A 19965-nucleotide genomic window follows, 5' to 3' on the forward strand; every position below is an offset into this window, starting at 1 on the left:
AAGACAGTTATAATTTCATTGGTGTTTTTGTTACATTCAAGGCATCACTGGATGGGTGGAGGAATGGGTGTAGGCCAATAGTTGGTCTTGATGGTTGTTTTCTCAAAGGCAAGTATGGAGGGTGTAAGCTATATGACTTGATGCCATGAATGAAATTTTCCCTCTTGGTATCTACATATGTAAAACAGAGAACAAGGATACTTGGAGGCAATTTTTATGTCAGATGAAGTCACATTTAGACATGCATAAGGACAAGTTGACATTCATTAGTGATAGACAGAAGGGATTATTAGCTAGCTAGTGTAGCTGAGTACTTTCCAGACTCACATCATAGGTACATGCTCTTTATAGATGTATTACTTTCTTAATACATGTTTTATATAATCTTGACATATGTTGTGAAGTTTGACTAATTAGTGCATATGTTGTTGTAGATACTACTTCAGACACATGTACCAAAACTTTAAAAAAACTTTCCATGGTGAGTTATGGGAGAATCTGGCTTGGGAAGCATCATAGGCATACAAGGTACAAGAATTTACAAGGATATTGGGTGTCATTAACAAAACTGATATCAAAGCTTTGGATTAGTTGGATAGGGAGCCAAGGAGTTGTTGGGCTAGGGCACACTTTGATTGGACAGCAAAGTGTGATCAATTGACAAACAATTTTAGTGAGTCTTTCAATTCATGGATACTTCACATCAGAGATAAACCCTGCGTACATTTTATTAACCAATACAACCTAGATTTATTGAATTTGATGTATACCAGAAAAGAGCTTTCTATGGAGTTACTTGAGGGTGATGTTGTTCCAAATGTGTTGTTCATGATAAAGAAAAGGGAGATGAGGTACAATTGGTATGAGGTAAGGGTTGTAAGTGATACTGAATATTTAGTAGTGAATACCAAGAAAGGGTCAAGGTACAATGTTGACTTAGTGAAGCTTGAATGCTCATGTATTGAGTGGCAGCTATCTGGAGTACCTTGTGTACATGGAATTGTTGTCATCAGACAAACGAGGGGGGATAAGTGGGCTAGGTAAGACACTTGTTTTTTTTTAATTAAATAATTTCCTATTTACAAAGTTTACATTGATTTCTTATTTACAATGTTTACATTAATTTACTATTTACTATGTTGGCAGATATTGTAGTCCATACTTCAGTGTTGAGGCTTTTAGACAAACTTATTCAAATTACCTTTACCCACTTGATAACATTGAGGAATGGCCAGAAATAGTAAGTCAACCTAATTTATGTACTCTTTACCCCTTATTATAAGTAAACTTGATAACTTAATATTGATGTTGGTATTTCTCTTAACAAGAGGATCTTGAAGAGTTGGTACTGCCTCCTGAACAAACTACAAAGGTAGGAAGGCTATGAAAACAGAGAATCAGGGGAGAAGATGAACCAACCAAAACAAAAAGGAAATGCAAAATATGTGGAGAACTTGGTCACAATGCAATCACATGTGCACTAAGACAGAAGGGTTAATATGGAAAGAACTCTAAGAAAAGGAAGGGTAAGTTTAATTGAATGTCTTGTGGATGTACATGCTTTGTGAACTGTCTTAGTTTAATTGAACTGTCTCAATGCAAGATGAAGCGGCATCTCTACATCAAGTACTAGTGCAACAACGTACAAGAAGCCCCATTGCAACAACAAGCTCCAAGTGAAAGAGGGAGAGGAGGAGCAAGAGATAGGGCCAAAAGAGGAAGAGCACCACAACAACAACAACAACAAGTTCAAGAGCAAGCAATAGCCCCAGTGCAAAGAGGGAGAAGAGGGACAAGAGGGAAGGCCAGAGGAGGAAGAGCACCATAATAGCAACAAGAACTAGTTCAACTAACAGGAACCACAAGCTCCAAGTGAAAGAGGGAGAGGATGAGCAAGGACCAAGGGAGAGATAGGAGTTAGAGGAGGAGGAGAAACACCTTCAACTCCTCCAATAAATGCAAGTACATCAGCGTCAGCATCAGCACAAGAGCCACTTAGCCAGACACAGTAGTTGGTAAGTTATTGCTTGCATATTTTGGTGTTTTTTGCATGTTTTGTTAGTTTTTGTTTGTTTTGAATCATGGTTATACTTATGATGTCACAAACAAATGGTTGGTATTTTAGTTAGTTATCGTATAATATAACAATTCTGGAATTTGATGTACTTTGGTACATATATCTATTTTGATGGAATCCAGTATTTGTGTTATGTATTTATGTTGATTTTTATATATTTGTTTTGCTATTGTTTTGTTTAAATATGCATGAACTCTTTATTATTTGTTTGAAAAGTACACCTTGGATTCTAGCACTATATCCCCTTATGTCTTGGTAGTTGTAGTACGTATTTAAGTCCACCTAGACGCATCTCTTGGAAGACCCAGTATTTAAGTTATTTTATATTTCCTAGTTAAACCTTCTTCAGACAACTCATTAAATGGTTTATCCTATAAAACCACAACCCTAAACACTCAGTCCTCCACACACAAGACTCAAGTACACAACATCAATAGTGAAGACTGAAATGGCTAGGAGAAAGCAAACACCCAGGGGGAAGGGAAAAGAAGTTGTAGTAGAGTCACCTACACCTTATCCTAATTTATATAAAAGTGGGTATAACAACTTTGGGACTCATGGAAAAAAGATCTGCAAGGACTTCATAGATGAACATCCAGGCAGCACAGAAGATGATGTCCACCAATATTTAAGCGTTGTGGAAGGGAGTAAGGCTTTAGAGAATAGCAAAGCTGCTTTGGAGATGAGTAAGAAGAGCAAGCTAGGCTGCTTTGGAGAATAATAAGAAGAGCAAGGCTGCTTTGCTGGATAAGAACAAGAAGACTGAAGTTAGGGTCGTGGTGCAAGGTTTAAAGGCTACTTCAGCTTAAATTGTAGGGACTTCTATGTTTAGGTTGTTTTTGTCTTTTGGTTCAATGATTAGGTTTGTTTCTGTGTTTTGCTATTTTTTTATCTAGGTTCAGGTTGTTTGGGAATTGAAGTATTGCTGCTTCACCTGTTAAAATGGCTATGATATTATGTTTTAACTTCACTTTTATATTAGTATAAAAAACCATTACATAAACACACACCATCACTTAGGATAATCAACAACACAACAACACTGATTACCATACACTTCACAATCTAGTATAAGAGTAGTCTTTTTTTCAGTAGGCACCATAGGCTGGTTGGGAGCATTGTAAAACATCTCCTTATGGAAACACCCTACTCAGTCACATGAAAGCCACATTTTAACTATTTTGCCAGAATCATAAGAACCTTTGTTTAATTTCATAATGCATATGCACCTATTGGAAGAATAAAGGGAGTTGCAGTTGCATCTCTTATAAAGATAGGCATAAGCTAGAGCTGTGTGGCCAACTGACATATCTGTGAAAAAAATGAATTAGAAATCGTAAGAATGCCTATTATTAGGAATTACTACCAATGTATTACTGAAAATTAGGCTTTAGTACCACTATTCTGCCATTACAGTTTAGTCAGTTTAGCAAATACCTCAAGTGCAACAACACTTCTTGCAGGAGCTCCACCCATGGCTTCGTTTATTTGGTAGAATAAAAGTTTGGGTACCCTCAAAGATGATTTGCAGAAAGGGAAGAAGATGACTTGCAGGAATAGAAGAAGTAAACCTAACTCTCATATAATAAAACCCCCCAACGACTATTTTTTTTAACAATTGGATTAAATGTTTGATTTTGACACGTGTTTTTGTGTTTTCCAACGTTATTATGCCTACTCATGTGAAAACCACGTTGAGGGTATTGTGGACATTATGAAAATCTGAACAGATTGAAATAGTTTAACTTCGGTCAACTAACATAAGTGTTATTATTTCCTAATTTTTTTGGAATTTTGTACTATTTCCTAATATCGTTCTAAAAAATGGTACCAAAGTCTAAATAACCCTTTTATTGTCAAATGGTATCGATCGTCAACCAAATTCTTCCACCTCCCAATATTGGCAGTCTCTTGTGTGAAGATTCCCTGCAGCTCCATTTCCCCAAGAGAAAGTAAGTCGATGATGTCTGATCATGCCATTCTACCAATTCTCTTCCACCACTAGTTTTCACGATACATGTACTCACCGAGCATAATGCAATTCAAACGAGATGAGAAACACTGAAACACCTTTAAGAAGTCGATCGGTTCAAGTACTCTTCCCTTAAAAAGGTTCGAAAAATCAGTGTCGTAGTTATACAGAAATACATAATAGAATCATGTCTATAGGTATTTAACTAAAGTCGAATGGAAATTCGTGCATCTTTCCTTAACTTGAAAAAAACACATTCCAGAATTACTCACTCTCTCATCCATCCTAATGCCCAACAACATATTCTTCAGTACTTACTTTACTTTGGTACAATTTCAGAAGTTCTGGCACCTCATTTTGATATCTGATGACAAACTTCTCCAAGAACGCATTTTCGACTAGTTTTAATGCTCCACCCATGCTATTCTTGCTTATTAAGCCCTTTGAAAGAAGAATCTGAAGAACAAAGCTTCTAGGAACATTTCTCTTTTCCATGCTTAGTAATAAAAGGCAATACTACCACTTAAGCCTATGAACTTGCTAAAATATTCCACTTTACCCCATATACTTTTTTTAGAGTGCAAACCACCTTAAACTTGTAGTTAAATTAAATTTTACCTATCCGGCCCATTCCATTTATCCGACACAGTGATGTGGCAGATGATACATGTCTTGTATCATGGTGCTACACGTCATGTATCATCCGCTATGTCATTGTGTCGGATGAAGACAAAAAATACGTAGGCGTAAAATAAGACACATCAGCAATCTGGTGCCTGAAATGGGCCGGATAGGTAAAATGGAATTTCATTACAAGTTTAAGGTGGTTTGGCCTAAAAAAAATATGAGGTAAAGTGGAATATTTTAACAAGTTCATAGGCTTAGACACTACACCAACTATCATTTTGGGATAGGGTGTAGAGCTAGTTGTTCTTCCTAACAACCTACCAAACCAACAAAAATTGATTTACCCTCACATGAGTTGGATTAACTCCCCAAAAGGGAAGTTAGCTCATGATCCTTGGGACAAGGATTTATAAACTAAAAAAACAAAAGAGAGATAGAGAAAGGAAGAAGATAAACAATCAAACTCACTTTGATATATTTATTTTCTAGAAGAAAAAACAAGTGTTTCCTCCATTAAAACTATTACAAGCTTCTTACAAAAACTAAAAACTAACTTATGATTTTTTTTTCACTAAGGAACTAAAATAATGCCATGTGAGGAAAATAAGTCAAGGGAGTAAATGGAGTGTCCCCACCCTTGTCTAATTTCTTCTCCATTTGAGAGAAATCTCATTTCCTCCCACGAATCATCAAACCACATTAATTTATTTTTATCCACCACATTAAAACAAAGTGACACCTTGCCTTTTTTTTCACTATTAACACCTAATCTAATTTATTACATGCAAGGTGTCAACTTTGCACCAATAATTTGTTATTTTTGTCTTGACATGCTCCATGATTGATGACTCATCCAATCTTGTGGCCCCGCATAGTGGGCCCATGTGTAGTCCAGTGGCGGTCCGGTATTTTGGGCAGTTTTACAACTTCCCGCCTATGAGTAGAGTTCATCGCCCTGATTGTCTGAGCAGCTCTCTTGTCGCATTCGAAGTCCTGGTTCGAGAGGTAGGAGCTTTGGAAGTTTGATGCTTCTGTGCGGATTTGGGAGAATTCATATATACGCCGTTCCTCGTGCTTTATTGCAGGTTTAACCAATATTTCCATGTTTACTGCAATACCTGCAAAAGTATGAAAACATATTTATTTCATGATTATTAAACACATAATTAACCAAATTTATGTCTCAATGGGGTTTCATAATACACTTTTGGGTGCTTATCAATAACGATAAGGACGAACATTCACCGGGGAGGAACCGGGGACAAGAGGGATATGATGATCATGGGATCTACTAGGTGGAAGAGTAGTAGGTTCCTTGAAAATTTCATAAAACTGAGAAACAAGGGCAGCAACCTCATGCGGTACTGGAGATGAAACTACAAAATTCGGTGAAGAATCATAAACCAACTGTAACAAAACCCCCTGGCGCTCACGCTGTAACACGCGCTGAAACAATGCACTATCCATATTCATGATCGTAGGAGAATTATCACCAATCAAGGTAAACTCTGTATCACCCACAGTAAATTTCATAACCAAATTTGTAAAATCCCAAGAGATTAATCCCAAAGAGCGTAACCACTGTGCGCCCAAAACCGCATCACAACCACTTATAGGCAAAATAGAGAAATCTGTGGAAAATATGTAATTATGCAACTTTAGAGGAACATCATAACACATGCCAATACTAGTTAAATATCCACCATCAGCTACCATAACACCGAAGTTCTTCCCTTTTGCAACCGAAAGTAACCACCACATCGCTTAGCAATCAAGGGGTGGAAAAATTATGTGCGAACCGAATCGACTAGCACGATGGTGGTCTTTTTTAAGACTACTAGTAATACGCATAGTCTCAGGACGAGTTGAACCCACAAGAGCATGCAAAGAAATTTCAATTGGTGCAGAAACATGTTCTTCAATGTCGACACTTTTAGAGTCAGGTTCCTCAATTTCATCATTAGTTTCAGCATCCAAAAGGGATAATTGTGGCTTCTGACATCGGTGGCCAGGCTTATAAATTTCATCACAATTGAAACATAGGCCCTTCTCACGCCGTTCTTTCTGTTCCGCCCAAGATAATCGTTTAACACCTGGAAGAAAAGAAGATAACTGAGTAGTAGGCTTTGGTGCAGGTGGTAGAGCAAGAGGCCGAGAAGAAGATGGTCGAGAAGCAGACTTTGTTGCATTATGAGTGACGGTTGCAGTAATGGCATCTTCATGACAGAGTGCCAATTCAAAAGCCTCAGTCAAACTTAACGGGCGAAATAAACGAACACCATCCCTTATATCAGCACGAAGACCGGATAAGAAAATACTAACTTGATGGGATTCCAAAGAAATTCGAATCATATTAACAAGGCACTCCAAATTCGCCGATGAATTCCCGAACAGTACCAGTCTGAGAAAGTTTAGCTAGTGAATTGCAAGGGTCTATATGTTGTTGCGAACTAAACCGAGTGCAGATTGCAAGAGAAAATTGCTCCCAAGTTAAAGTACCAAGAGATCGTTTCATTCGACGATACCATGGGATAGCATCCCCTTGAAGGTGAACAGCAGCCAAAGGAACCATCTGTGCAGCAGTAACTTTATTAAGATCTTGATATTGCTCCGCTCGAAACAACCAACCTTCAAGATCCTTGCCATCAAATTTTGGAAAATCAATACGAAGAGTCCAACCTTGAATGATTGGATCACCCCGTTGATGCGTGGGATCTTGATGTTGAGGAAGGTTAACGCCACCTTGTTGTGGAGGTTCAATGGGAAGTGGAGCACGTCTCTCTTTCATGAAATCTCGAATTTCTTGAAGGATGGTGCTATTACTTTGGCGATCCTGTAGCAAATCCCGAATATTTGTCGACATCCCATCTACTCGAGAAGAAAGGTCAGCAAATTGCTCTTCTAAATCTCTGACGGTCTTCTTTTTCTTCTTTTTTTTTTTTTTTTTTTGGAGAGGAATTTAGATGTGGATGGGAAAAGTAGGATTCTTATGGATGATAGCAGTAGAAGATGAACGAGATAATCGCCAAGACCGAACGCTCTGATACCAGATAATAGAATCTAACACCGGAATTGATCCTTTGATTGGGGATCAGCCACCAAAGATCTTTTGATTGGAGATCAACCACCTAAGTTCTTAATTATATTCTCAAAAAGCCTCCTTTCAATTACATAAAGTTGACCTTATATAGGCAAACATCAAAGACTCCTACTAAAATAATAATTGCTAAAATAAGAGATTACTAATTAGAATCCAACTAACAGACCGACTGGTATAGTTTCCTAACATCACATCCATGCGAGAAGACTTCTTTTTTTGAGAGACCCAAACCAACCTGCATCTTTGAGAGCAACCATTCGTTGGTGAGAGAGAAGTTTAAGGACTTTTCGTTTGTTTTGAACGGCTAATAAATTAAATTGCTTAATTAAATGCATTGATGGTGGCGTACAATTGAAATGAAGGCGTGGCTTTGATTTTTTTGATTAACCAACACATGAAATGACCAATTACTCCTAATTAAAGCACTAATCAATAGTTTCATTTAAGGACAATATGGGTACCATATATTTACAAAAGGAGAAAAAGACAAAATTATCCTTGTAAATAGTATTTGGGTGTTTTGATTTAATGATTTATTAAGGGGCATTATGCGTCACAAAAAAAACCCGGATGAATTTAGGAGGCCAAGATCATTATAGGATATACTACTAGTAGAGATTTAAGTGTTTCTGGGTAGTGTGTTAGTACTAAAATTGGCCTATTTCATTCCTTCAAGCATATGGTATGCAGATAGAGAGATCATTGTGCACAATGAATATGATTCGGTTATCGCTTAAACATATGGTATGTTTTGAGTGTTCTATTCCTTGATTGTTGCATTATATTTTGATAGTGAATTGTTATTTAGGACAATAATAACCTAGGTGAGGATGATAAGAATTGTTATTTGGGACAATAATACTTAAAAAAAAAATTAGAAAAACATAAACCTATCAAACAAAGTATATATATATATATATATATATATATATATATATATATATATATATATATATATATTATAAGCAGTGAATCATTAGCTATCAATATACATATATTATTTATTCAAGTGGACTTTAGGTTTTTGAGTCATTAGCTATCTATGTAGCAAGTCTGGCCATAAGCCAGGCCAATTGGCTAGTTCAATAGAAAAAACTTGGAAAAATAGAGTTAACATTTTGATTAAAACATGAGCACATATTCTGACACATACAACACTTTTAGAAAATGTAATAACTAAATATGTGAGAAAGAAAATAAAAGAAAAAAATACATTCAACAAGAGCATCTTCTATGTTTCATAATATCTATTATAACAAAATATAGTTATTGTCTCAATATATGACCAAAAAATCAGGTTGTCATCGTTGGCAGAATTGGCATGATGTGTGGATTTGGTTTTCTGTCATAAAAATCTGTCACTCAAGTGCCTGTAACAAAAACGAACTATATATTAGAAATCAATGATACAACACTCAAAACCTCCAAACTATATTGAAAATGAACCTTTTTCTTAATTACTTTAACAATTGGTTTATTGATGGTTTTTTGTATAAACCAAACCTTTTCTAGCAGAAATCTAGCAAAAAATAGAAATTGTCGAGCTGAAAAACACTAAGTTCTCATCTTCTAACTTGGATTCTGCTTACGCCTTCAAAAATCTCTCATCGAATTAGACCAAAAATATATGTATTAAGAAAGTTATAGCTATGATTCAATAAAATATTCTAGCTATAATTTTAACTATAACAAACCAAAAACTAAACGATACATAATTTCAAAGGATGTAATGGAGCAGCAGATGGACTTGCTAGCAATGCTATATGTACTCATCACTGATCACACATGGTGGTGCACAATGGAAGACTTTATATATAGCTCGTAAGATATCTAGAGATTTGTAAGGATATAGATAGATACATAACAAATAGATTCCCATGTGTAAAAGAATCTACATAATCTATAAAAAAAAATGTACACAAAACAATATCTACTGAATTTACTTGAAAGAGCAGCAGTTTTCACACATTTCATTCATCACCAAACACATTAGTTTTAATCGTAACAGTACATCAAAGAGCTTGAACATGAAATACCTTAATGAACCTGAATGATTGGATTGAAGGGAGCCTAATCGGAAAGAGCGATAAACAAACAAAAAAAATTCCACAAAATTAAAGTTAGTATAAATACTTCATATCTAAATGAAAATTACTATTACTGCAATATAAGCATTTGAAATATATATTAGAAATATCAAACAACACATATTACTCAGGACATTAACATTGTGGTCTTGCATTGTGGCCGCTAGCAAATGATTCGATCACCGCACACCCACGCTTAATGTTAAAGGAAAGATAGCTTAACAAAATAAGGTGACAATCCAAAATAAGAATTAAGGGTGGATGCCCAATGTTTAGAGACAAAAAATGGTATGAGATGATGTTATACTTGAGGCCCAGAGAAATAAACACGCGTTTTTTAGGAACATGGAATCCAAGTGATATTAACAAAAAATGTGCCAAAAGGGATTTACAACTAAACAGATAATGTTTACAACAAACTAATTTACAACTAAAAGGATTTACAACTAATAAGAAAATCTCAGATAATTGCAACCATAGTACAAAATATCCCGATATATTGCGATATTTGGGGATATCTATCCAGATTTTAGAGAAAGATATATAAATATCACCATATGTTCAGAGATATATACAACTGCAAATATCAGTAATATTTCAACGATATTTGTGATATTTGGCGATATTTGGTGTATATGACAATTTTATTTAATATTTATCATTATATTTCAAATAAATATAAATAATGTATCATGATATATCAAGAAATATCCATAATATCCACGATATTTGTCGATATTTTAGAAATATCCACGATATTTGCATGTGAAACAATGTCAAATATCCCTAAAGAGGGGGATATATCCAAGATACATATCCAAAAATTGAATATCGATAAATATCCATATCTTGATATTTTGTACTATGATTGCAACTATAGTATGTAACCATTATCAAACAATTTCAAACAGTCAAAGTCAAGACTCTTGGGAAAGCAAATATCAAGTGATTGCTTGAGCACTATGGTATATCAATGTACATAGTCATATGCATGTGCTGGCTTCAAGTACTAACATGTCTAACACCATACGTTCAAAGGTCCTAAAGCAAAGACAGTGATGAGTAATAAAAATCTAAAATAATATCTTATGTCAAAATCATTAAAATCGGAAGTTCAAAATCATAGATCATCAAAGATTTACCAAAACAAAAGGGAACATACTGAATTTTATAGTTGTGCATATTTCTTGCCTACAATAATTTGAATTTGAGTAGATCGATTTATGCAAGTACCAAAATTAGTAGGAACGAAGAAGAAAAATTTACGTGAAATACCAAAATAAGTAGGAAGAAGAACATATAAGTGCCTAACAATAATTCTCTAAAAAATTCTCTAGAAAGGATACATATATATTAAGTAGAGAAAAGATAGTGGTAATACTCATGATGACATGGTACTTGCCGAATTTGAAAGCTGGCCTTTGTTATTGTAGTTTGTGTTTGAGTTAAATGTTCGTGTTAGGGAGGCTAATACTTGGAGGAATATGCCACATTAACCTAGCTGATTTTTCAATGGAGTATATATATGGGACTTCTAGAAAACTAATCCAACCAATTAAGTAGTCAACAGATTCATTAGAAAAGTAAAATACTGATAAAATTATGTCAACTGTACCTCCAATTTGTTTTTTTTACTTTTGTAAAATTAAATATATAGAGACATAGAGTTCTACTGGAACTAAACCAGCTATAAAGCTACATGATAAAATGGGTAGTAGAAATTTCAATGCATGTTCACTCTAGAACACTAATACAAATAAATTTAGAAAATTGAACATAGTGTCACAACACTAGTCTAGCTAAAATTGCTATTCAACTATGTGCTCTGCTCAGTCTCAGTGTGGCTGAGCTCCTTTCCTCTCTCCATCCTTACCCGCTTTTTAAAAAAAATTAATAATGTTAGAATCTAGTATGCAACCGAGACAATTCCCAAAATAGTAAACTACAATTCTTTCAATTACACAGGATTAAACAAAGAGAACTGAAAAAAAAAGTATTTGAAGATCAAAGAACCACAAAGAGAGTACCCGTTATCTCCACCATTTGAAGAAGGTTATTGAAGAAGTATTAAAAGAGTTTAGGAGTGATTTTTTTTTTTGGCGTGAAGAAAAGGAAATATAGGGGTTTTTTTTTACCTTAAACTAATGATTGCGTCTGGAGATCCTTGTGCTTGAACGTGCAAGGACGAGAAGAAGGAACGTGCCACCAAGGTGTTAGCTTACTGGTTAGGAAAAAGAAAGGGTTGGCGAACTCGTGAGGAAGAGGAAAAAGTGAAAGAAAGAAAGGGTTTTCCACTTTTCCTTTTGGCCAACTTTTTCTTTTTTATTTACAGTTTTTCTTTTGGGAATTTTTAATAAGTGGGACTCTTAAAAGAAAGTGGTTCATGGCCATAGGATCTCCCAAAACTATTTTCTCCCTGACCGCTTGATATAAACAGGCGAACTTTTTCTTTTTTATTTACAATTTTTCTTTTGGGAATTTTTAATAAGTGGGACTCTTAAAAGAAAGTGGTTCATAGCCGTAGGATCTCCCAAAACTATTTTCTCCCTGACCGCTTGATACAAACACATAAAAAACCAAGCTACTTTATTATATAGATTTGAGCGAGCGGTTTTTTTTTAAAGAAAATAGTGTATATGTTAGACACAATTGGGTGGAAATGTACAGATCGTGTGGATATCATTGAAACTTTTGAGCTATATATATATACCATGGTTTATACTATGCCCCCACAACTTCACCCACAAGACGAACTAGAACCTAATTTTTTGTGGATATGTCTAACAAACTATGAAGATCATCTCCACAAAATTTTAACTCATTTGATAGTGTTTAACAATATCAAAAGATGATTGCAAAATCGAAAAATCTAGGCCATTAAAAAAAAATCAAAGTTGTCAACAAAATTTAAATAGGTTAGAGGTTTCCAAATGAGCCAAATTTTTGTGGAGTATCTATCCATAGTTAGTATATCATATCTACAAAATATTAGCTTTTAACTCATCTTGTAAAGGGGCGTGGTATAAACCATGGTATAAAAAAACTATGGTAAACGAATCCCTCCCCATCTTGAAATATCGTTTTTTCATCTTGATCTGATTAATTTTGATCCAACTGCCGATATTCTGCTGTTTGGATGTTGTTTGAAATTCTACTGTCTATCTAGTCGGCCCGTATATATAGACAGTAGAATTTCAGACAACATCCAAACAGCAGAATATCGGCAGTTGGATCAAAATTAATCAGATCAAGATGAAAAAACGATATTTCAAGATTTGCTTCACAAAATAGGATATTTCACCTCACAAAATTCTTTTTACGAAGGGTTTGGGTTCCTCTGACTCGCTCTTCCTCTCTCCAAAATCATCTCGCTCACACTTCATGCTTGATTCTTAATTTATCTGGTAAGAATTTATCGTTTTTAGTTCGATCTTGTGACACACTATTTCTGCTTCTTGTTATTTGTTTTTTTTCAACTGTATTTGTTATATGCATTTGATGTAGATCTACATTATATTCAGATGGTTTAGTTTATAATCGATGTAGATCTGGCTTGTTTTGATTTTGTATTCGTCATCTCCGCATTGCATTTGTTTATGGTGTAAATTGTTTTTTAAGCTCGTTCTAGTATAAATCTCACGTAGATCTGGCTATGATGATGATGATGATGATTCTTCAATCAGTAGCGTCTTCGAATTATTTTGTTATTCAGCCGATTGAAAACACTTACTCTTGTGTGCTTAAATTCCTAGTTGAATCACCTTATTATTGTTGCAAAGATGTTTGTATGAAGTTCTAATACTTCAAAGTTCAAACCGTTCCATGAGCCTGTATGTAGTTCTTAGAGAATAACAATATTGTTTAGTTGTGTGATCTTTAGGATGATGAAGTGAGATGGATATACAGTTTCCTTTCTTACTAGTGAACTTCAATAACAGTATAAAGCTAGCTGTATTTTTCCAATTAATAGGAATTTCATGGTAGCTCTAGAAGATGAGACTTGAAAGGCAATTGACACTGTATATGTTGAATTTGCAGTTTGTCCCACTACTCTGAAAAGGACATGCAGACAACATGGGATATCAAGATGGCCGTCTCACAAGATAAAAAAAGTTAACCGGTCATTAAGGAAGATACAAACTGTTATTGATTCTGTGCAAGAAGTAGAAGCAGGATTGAAGTTTGATTCTATCACTAGATGTCTCACAATGGTCCAGCCCACCATGTGAACAACATGTCTCATCAGAAGCGTTTCTGATTGAAACTGAACGAACACTAGACCCACCAAACTCGAGTAGCATTTCTGATTGTTCACTTAGTTTGCAGGTCTTTAGTGTTCGTATGCACCACCAAATGTGCTAAACTTAATGTCAGGAGATGCATTCTTATTTAATATAGATCGTGCTTGTTCATATTGTAAAATTGTGTACTTTTCCTGCTTTATAATTTGATAAACAGGGGTGCTTCACGGCCTTTGTAGTTGTTTCGCGTACCAATAAAGATGCAAATCAGGATAAAATAAAATGGCAGCAAAGTTCTAATCATCCCATCTGGAAGTCCTAAATAATCATCACTTATTCAATTATTCTAGTTCCAGTTGTCCTTGAAATTTTAAAAGTAAACAAGCAAAGTGTTCACGTGCAATTCAGTCTGGAGGAGCTCAAGTAACTTGATTACATTACTTGTAACTTAGCAGAAGAATCTGTGAAAGACTTAAATCTTAATAATCATGAATCCTGCAAACAACAAAAAAATTGGTAAAACAAAATACAGAGTTACGGACACAAAGCTTAGGTAACGGCATGCACCAGATGCGTTTAAAACTTAAGTATATTACACATTCGTACATGTATTGATCGCTCCAAGTAAGTTAGTGGAGATATAAGCTTTCACTGTATCATTTACATTACAATACTTGGCCTTAACAAGGCTCCGTCCCAAACTTCACAGAAATTCCCATAATGAATAGCTCCTGACAGAGAAGCTTCACCTCATAAGGTACATTGACCTTCACAACATGCTCGGCAGAATCACAGAACCTGCAGAATGGTCTTCTAATCTTGCCTCCACAAGCAACCGATCTTTGAATGACATTTGAAATATGCAAGCATTTTCCACAAATATGCATATGGGAGAAGTCACTAAGAGTGAATAGGCGTTCATGCAAGTTGGCAGCAGCTCCAGGGGCAAGAAGACAGTCACGCTCCATCTCACCGAACTTGACGCCACCAATAAACTGTCAAACCCTGTAATTTGGATTGTTTCTCGTGTACTTAGTAGCATGCCATCCTGAAGAAAAAACAATTATTCCCCAACATCCATGTATATGCAGCGGAAGAGCTCTAAATAGAATCCAGCAAGCAAAGAAATGCGTATACCACAGACTTAAGTCAATTATTGGTTAAAAATGATCATACAAACTCAAGGATGTATTAGCATTTAGCACATAAAGTGCAATCACAAGCATGTTAGCCACAATTACTTTTATCCAAAGTTTGTCCCCATGAGCTCCAAAACTTAGTTAGAAGGGTGTTACTGATCTGACAATTATTAAGTACAAAGTTAAAGGTCCCTCGACGTTCTTGAGGGATTAAACTCAGATCATTTTCAAGGTGTCTCCTAAAAGACAAGATACCAGGTCAACTACCCTAGTAGCATTGAAAAGTTTTGCAGCAAAAAAGTGAAAACTCAAAGATTGTTGTAGTACATCATTTAGTAGTAATAGTACCCAATAATATGTTCATCTAAATCAAAGTACTCGTGTCTCATGATATCTAAAAGTTTTTTCCCATATGCAAAACAATCCCATGCTCGACATATCGTGGGCTAAATAAAATAAGCAAGCAAAAGTATTCAACAAATCATTCACAAACTTTTTTAGGATACACAAAGTCAAACCCAATCAGTCAAATAACACATGAACGAGCTTAAGAATAATGGGGGTTCAGCTATACCAATTTTGTTCTGAACTCCATTGTCTAACTTTATTGCCTTCTTCTCCACCTCACAAGCTCAAGTTACTAAGCAGTTGAGTACAGAGGCATGTCTAGAAAACTTCAGTGGACACATTACTAGTTGGAATCCTATGACGTTTTGTTACATAATATAATCTGATGGAAACTATCCAACTTTACCTTTGCATTCCCCTTCAGACCATCCCGATGGAGCCACCTAAAAAAGATCAAGTTTCATGACATTAAACAAGAATCCTGGAACTCAATTCGCAAACACTATGCATACAAAGAGAGCACATAACAAGAGAAATGGTCACTATTAATCTCCTGGCGTTATAAACTATGATAGAAGCTATGAGTCTATGACTTTCATGAATGAATATACAGACATCGAAAAGTAGAACAACCTTATCTTTCTCCTAAGACTCAGTAGTAGGATTTCCATAGCGCCCATATTCCAAACTTCATAACGCCCCATCGTTCTGGTAAAGTTCCATTGTTCTTTGCTCTGCAACGAAGGAACCAACAATTCAAATACTACCTGTAAAGGCGTGATTCAGCTTTCCTTTACAAATACAGTTGGATGGGAACTGGAAAGGGTTATTATTGGGACCGAGTTCGGCTTAGGAGCGAACTGCCTACGTATCTTGCTCTTGATTCGTGAGGGAGACAAGAATCAGGTCTGGCGTAGTTCATAGGAGGGGTATTTATAGATGTTGAGAATGAATCCTCGCCCACCACATGTAAAGTGTATCACCTGCGTGGGGTCTCGATTAAGGAGGCGTGCAAGACCTGTCTTTATAGGTCTGCTGTGATGATGGGGATTAGTAGTCTGGGCAAGTAGCTTGCGGCAGCGGTCAATAGCTGGTGGCAGTGATTAGTAGCTTGTGGCAGTGGTTTGTGAAAGCACACCTTCGGTAATGATTGCATATGGATAAGAGATGATGTCATAAGTTGAGGCGTTTTGCGTGAGATCGTCTGTTCGACCTGCGTTATCCTGGAGTGAGCTGAAGTAGACCACCAACATAAGGCGAGTTGCTTATGAAGTGAGCTTTGAGGACGTTGACATGAGATCGGTATGGTATTTCTGTTTATGTTGGACACGTGTCTAATATTCATTAGATGTGAATATTACTCCCTCACACAAGTAGACCACCTACATAAGGCGAGTTGCTTATGAAGTGAGCTTTGAGAACGTTGACATGAGATCGATTGTGGTATTTCTGTTTATGCTGGACACGTGTCTAATATTCATTAGATGTGAATATTACTCCCTCACACTACCCACGGCATCGTTTGCAACTTGACAGGAAGAGCACAAGCCAGTAGACCACTTTGATTTTGTGTTGGAGGTGTTGAATCTGGAGGTGTTGGGTTTGGATTCGGAGAAAATCGGAGAGAGGAATAGTAGAGAGAAAACCCTTCGTAAGTTTATGGATATATGTTGGTGTTTGATTTCGATATTTAGTGTTTTGATCAGATTTAGATTTAGATGATCCAACGGCCGAAATTTTGCTATTGGTATGTTGTCCGAAATATTGCTGTCTACCTAGCCGGCCTGATATATATATATAGTAGTGCTCTCATCCGGACTCCCTTAACAAAATAAAATCAAGACCTATTAAAATTCATGTGAGCACTCCTACTTTTCTCTCGGTTTCCAATTCTCTCTCTTTTTATTCTCTCTCCTCTAATCATTAACTACTCCTACATTCTCTCTCTTTAGTACATTCTCTCTCCAGCAATTATTTCATTTCCGAATTCGTCTACCCCGGGGATATCCTCATAGGGACGGCATCCGATACTGTTGGATCCGAGATCTAACGATCCGAAAATCAAAAACAAATTCACATTCTCTCTCTTCCTTTTTGTTTTTGATTTTCGGACCGTTGGATCTCGGATCCAACGGTATCGGCACACTCATCCCTATGAGGATATCCTCGGAGTAGCCTAGGTCTTTCCTATAACATATATAATAAAGACTCCTACTTGTTTCTCTCTCTTAGCGTGTGGTTACCTTTTTCTTCACATATACCAATATACCACTTTTAGCTATTTTCTCACACTTTACAAACAATCTCACGCAATCTCACCCTCTTCATTTTTTTTTAAACTTAATAATCTCTAATAATTTCTCTTTATTTACCCTATTCAGTTCTCCACCTAATTAATAATCTTGTTTTTGCTGAGAATTATATTGAGTATTATTTATGAGAATGGGTGTGGATTCTGAACAATTGAATTTGGAAGAACAATCTGAGAATTTGTTTTTCATGCCTCAAGTAAAAGATGATTGTAAACCGAAAATTGACCAAGAGTTTCAATGTCTAGATGAATTTTATAATAATTATGCAAAGGAGGCTGGCTTCAGTATACGGAGTAATTCTACTAAGAAGAACAAAGAAAGCAAAACCACCCGGAAAGAGTATTGTTGCTTCAAAGAAGGTAAACCCAACCAAAAAGATGTGGGAGAAAAGAAAAGGCGTAGTGGGATAGTACGTGAATGTTACAAAGCAAAGTTGTTAGTTGTAAAAAGCAAATTGGGATCAAATTACAGAGTCAGCCAATTTATCAAAGGTCACAGTCATTCTCTTTCAACCCCCCATAAGGTATATTTATTGAGATCTCATCGTGGCATATCTGATGCAAAAATCATTATCTCAACTTCTTTCATCAGCCAATATACCTATAAACCAGCAAATTAGCATTCTTTCAATGGAAACGGGTGGAATACAAAATATTGGTTGTACAAAAAAGACATTAGAAACCTTGTTAGAGATTTGAAGAAATCGGTAGGTGGGCATGATGCGGAGTTATTAATGGAGTACTTTATATCTGAGAAATAAAAAAATCCATTATTTGCTTTCAAAATAGAAACAGACGATGAAAATAGATTGACCCGCTGTTTTTGGGCTAATGCAACGTTGATAAAGGCGTACAAGCTTTTTGGTGATGTGGCTGTGTTTGATACTACCTACTAGACCAATAAATATGAAATGATCTTTGCACCATTCACAGGGTTAAATAACCATGGTCAGACTATAATGTTTGGTTGTGCATTCTTGAGTGACGAGACAGCAAGTTCATTTGCTTGGCTATTTGAAAGCTGGATGGAAATAATGTCAGTTGGTCCACCGAAATTATTATCACCGATCAAGACCCTGCAATGTCAACGGCTATTGCTCATGTTCTGTCGAATACATATCATAGATACTGCATTTGGCACATTCTTAGCAAGTTTTTGAAAAGTTGGATGCAATCATTTATAGAGATCACTTTATTGAGTTTCAAAGATGTATCTGGGATTCAGAAACCGTGAAAGAGTTTGAGGTAGGTTAAAAGATATATTACAAAAAAGTAAGTTAAAAGATAATACTTGGTTAGCTGCGTTGTATGATATTCGTTCGGAATGGGTTCCTTCATTTGTGAAACATATTTTCTCAGCTGGTATGTCAAGTAGTCAAAGAGCAGAAAGTGGGCATGCATTTTTCAAGAGATATATCTCCAAAGACAATTCGTTAAATGAATTTGTGACTCGGTTTAATCGGGCACTTGAATACCAACGTCACAAAGAACTGGAAGCTGACCACGTTGATAACAATGAACGTCCGGTGATGAAGACACCGATCTCCATGGAGAAGCAGATGTCTGAAATATATACCCTGTCTATTTTTCTTCGATTTCAGATTGAGTTATGGCAGAGTTTGGAGTACTTGATTGAAACTTCAATAGATAATGAAGAGCAGATTGTTTACATGGTGAAAAGGGCAAGTGCAATAAACTCTAGAGCTCGTAAGGTTGTTTATGAGAAGGCCTTAAATTTTGCAAGTTATAGCTATAAGAAATTTGAATTTGAAGGAATTCCTTGCAGACACATTTTGGCTTATTTGAGAGCCAGTCAAATTGTTTATTTGCCAGCTTATATATACTGAGCAGATGGAGAAAAGATGCAAAGCTGGAAATAATTATAGAAGATGGCGAGAAAATTGTGAAAGAAAATAGCGACAATTTTGTGCTATTGCGGAATAGAAAATTATATCATCTTACTTCAAGGGTAATCGATGATGTTGTAGCTTATGAAGAGACAAGTGAAATTTACGAGCAACATATGAAATTGGTTCATGAAAAGATTAAGGAAGTGATCGCTA

The 19965-nt window shown here is 35.8% G+C and overlaps 1 protein-coding gene and 2 long non-coding RNA genes across 3 annotated transcripts; 1 reads left to right on the forward strand and 2 right to left on the reverse strand.

Moving 5' to 3' along the window:
• Positions 1-5894: 5894 nt before the first annotated feature.
• Positions 5895-6392, reverse strand: LOC147512119 (uncharacterized). The gene has a single exon (XM_086598656.1). It carries the CDS (start codon positions 6390-6392, stop codon positions 5895-5897), a length of 498 nt encoding a protein of 165 aa, XP_086454782.1.
• A 6696-nt stretch (positions 6393-13088) lies between these two features.
• On the forward strand, positions 13089-14275 carry LOC147512120 (uncharacterized). The gene is made up of 2 exons (XR_015217140.1): positions 13089-13267; positions 13902-14275. It is a non-coding gene; the product is annotated as an uncharacterized LOC147512120 (long non-coding RNA).
• Positions 14276-14653: 378 nt separating this feature from the next.
• LOC147512121 (uncharacterized) lies at positions 14654-16030 on the reverse strand. The gene is made up of 2 exons (XR_015217141.1): positions 15818-16030; positions 14654-15152 (listed from the first exon to the last, which is right to left on the reverse strand). It is a non-coding gene; the product is annotated as an uncharacterized LOC147512121 (long non-coding RNA).
• Between the last annotated feature and the right edge of the window lie 3935 nt (positions 16031-19965).

This window comes from Coptis chinensis, chromosome 3 (genome assembly GCF_015680905.1).
Source record: "Coptis chinensis isolate HL-2020 chromosome 3, ASM1568090v1, whole genome shotgun sequence".
NCBI classification, from domain to species: Eukaryota; Viridiplantae; Streptophyta; class Magnoliopsida; order Ranunculales; family Ranunculaceae; genus Coptis; species Coptis chinensis.

Excerpts from the sequence above, each read along its gene's own strand:
- LOC147512119 (XM_086598656.1), bottom strand. The coding sequence starts at position 6,392 with ATGGTAGCTGATGGTGGATATTTAACTAGTATTGGCATGTGTTATGAT.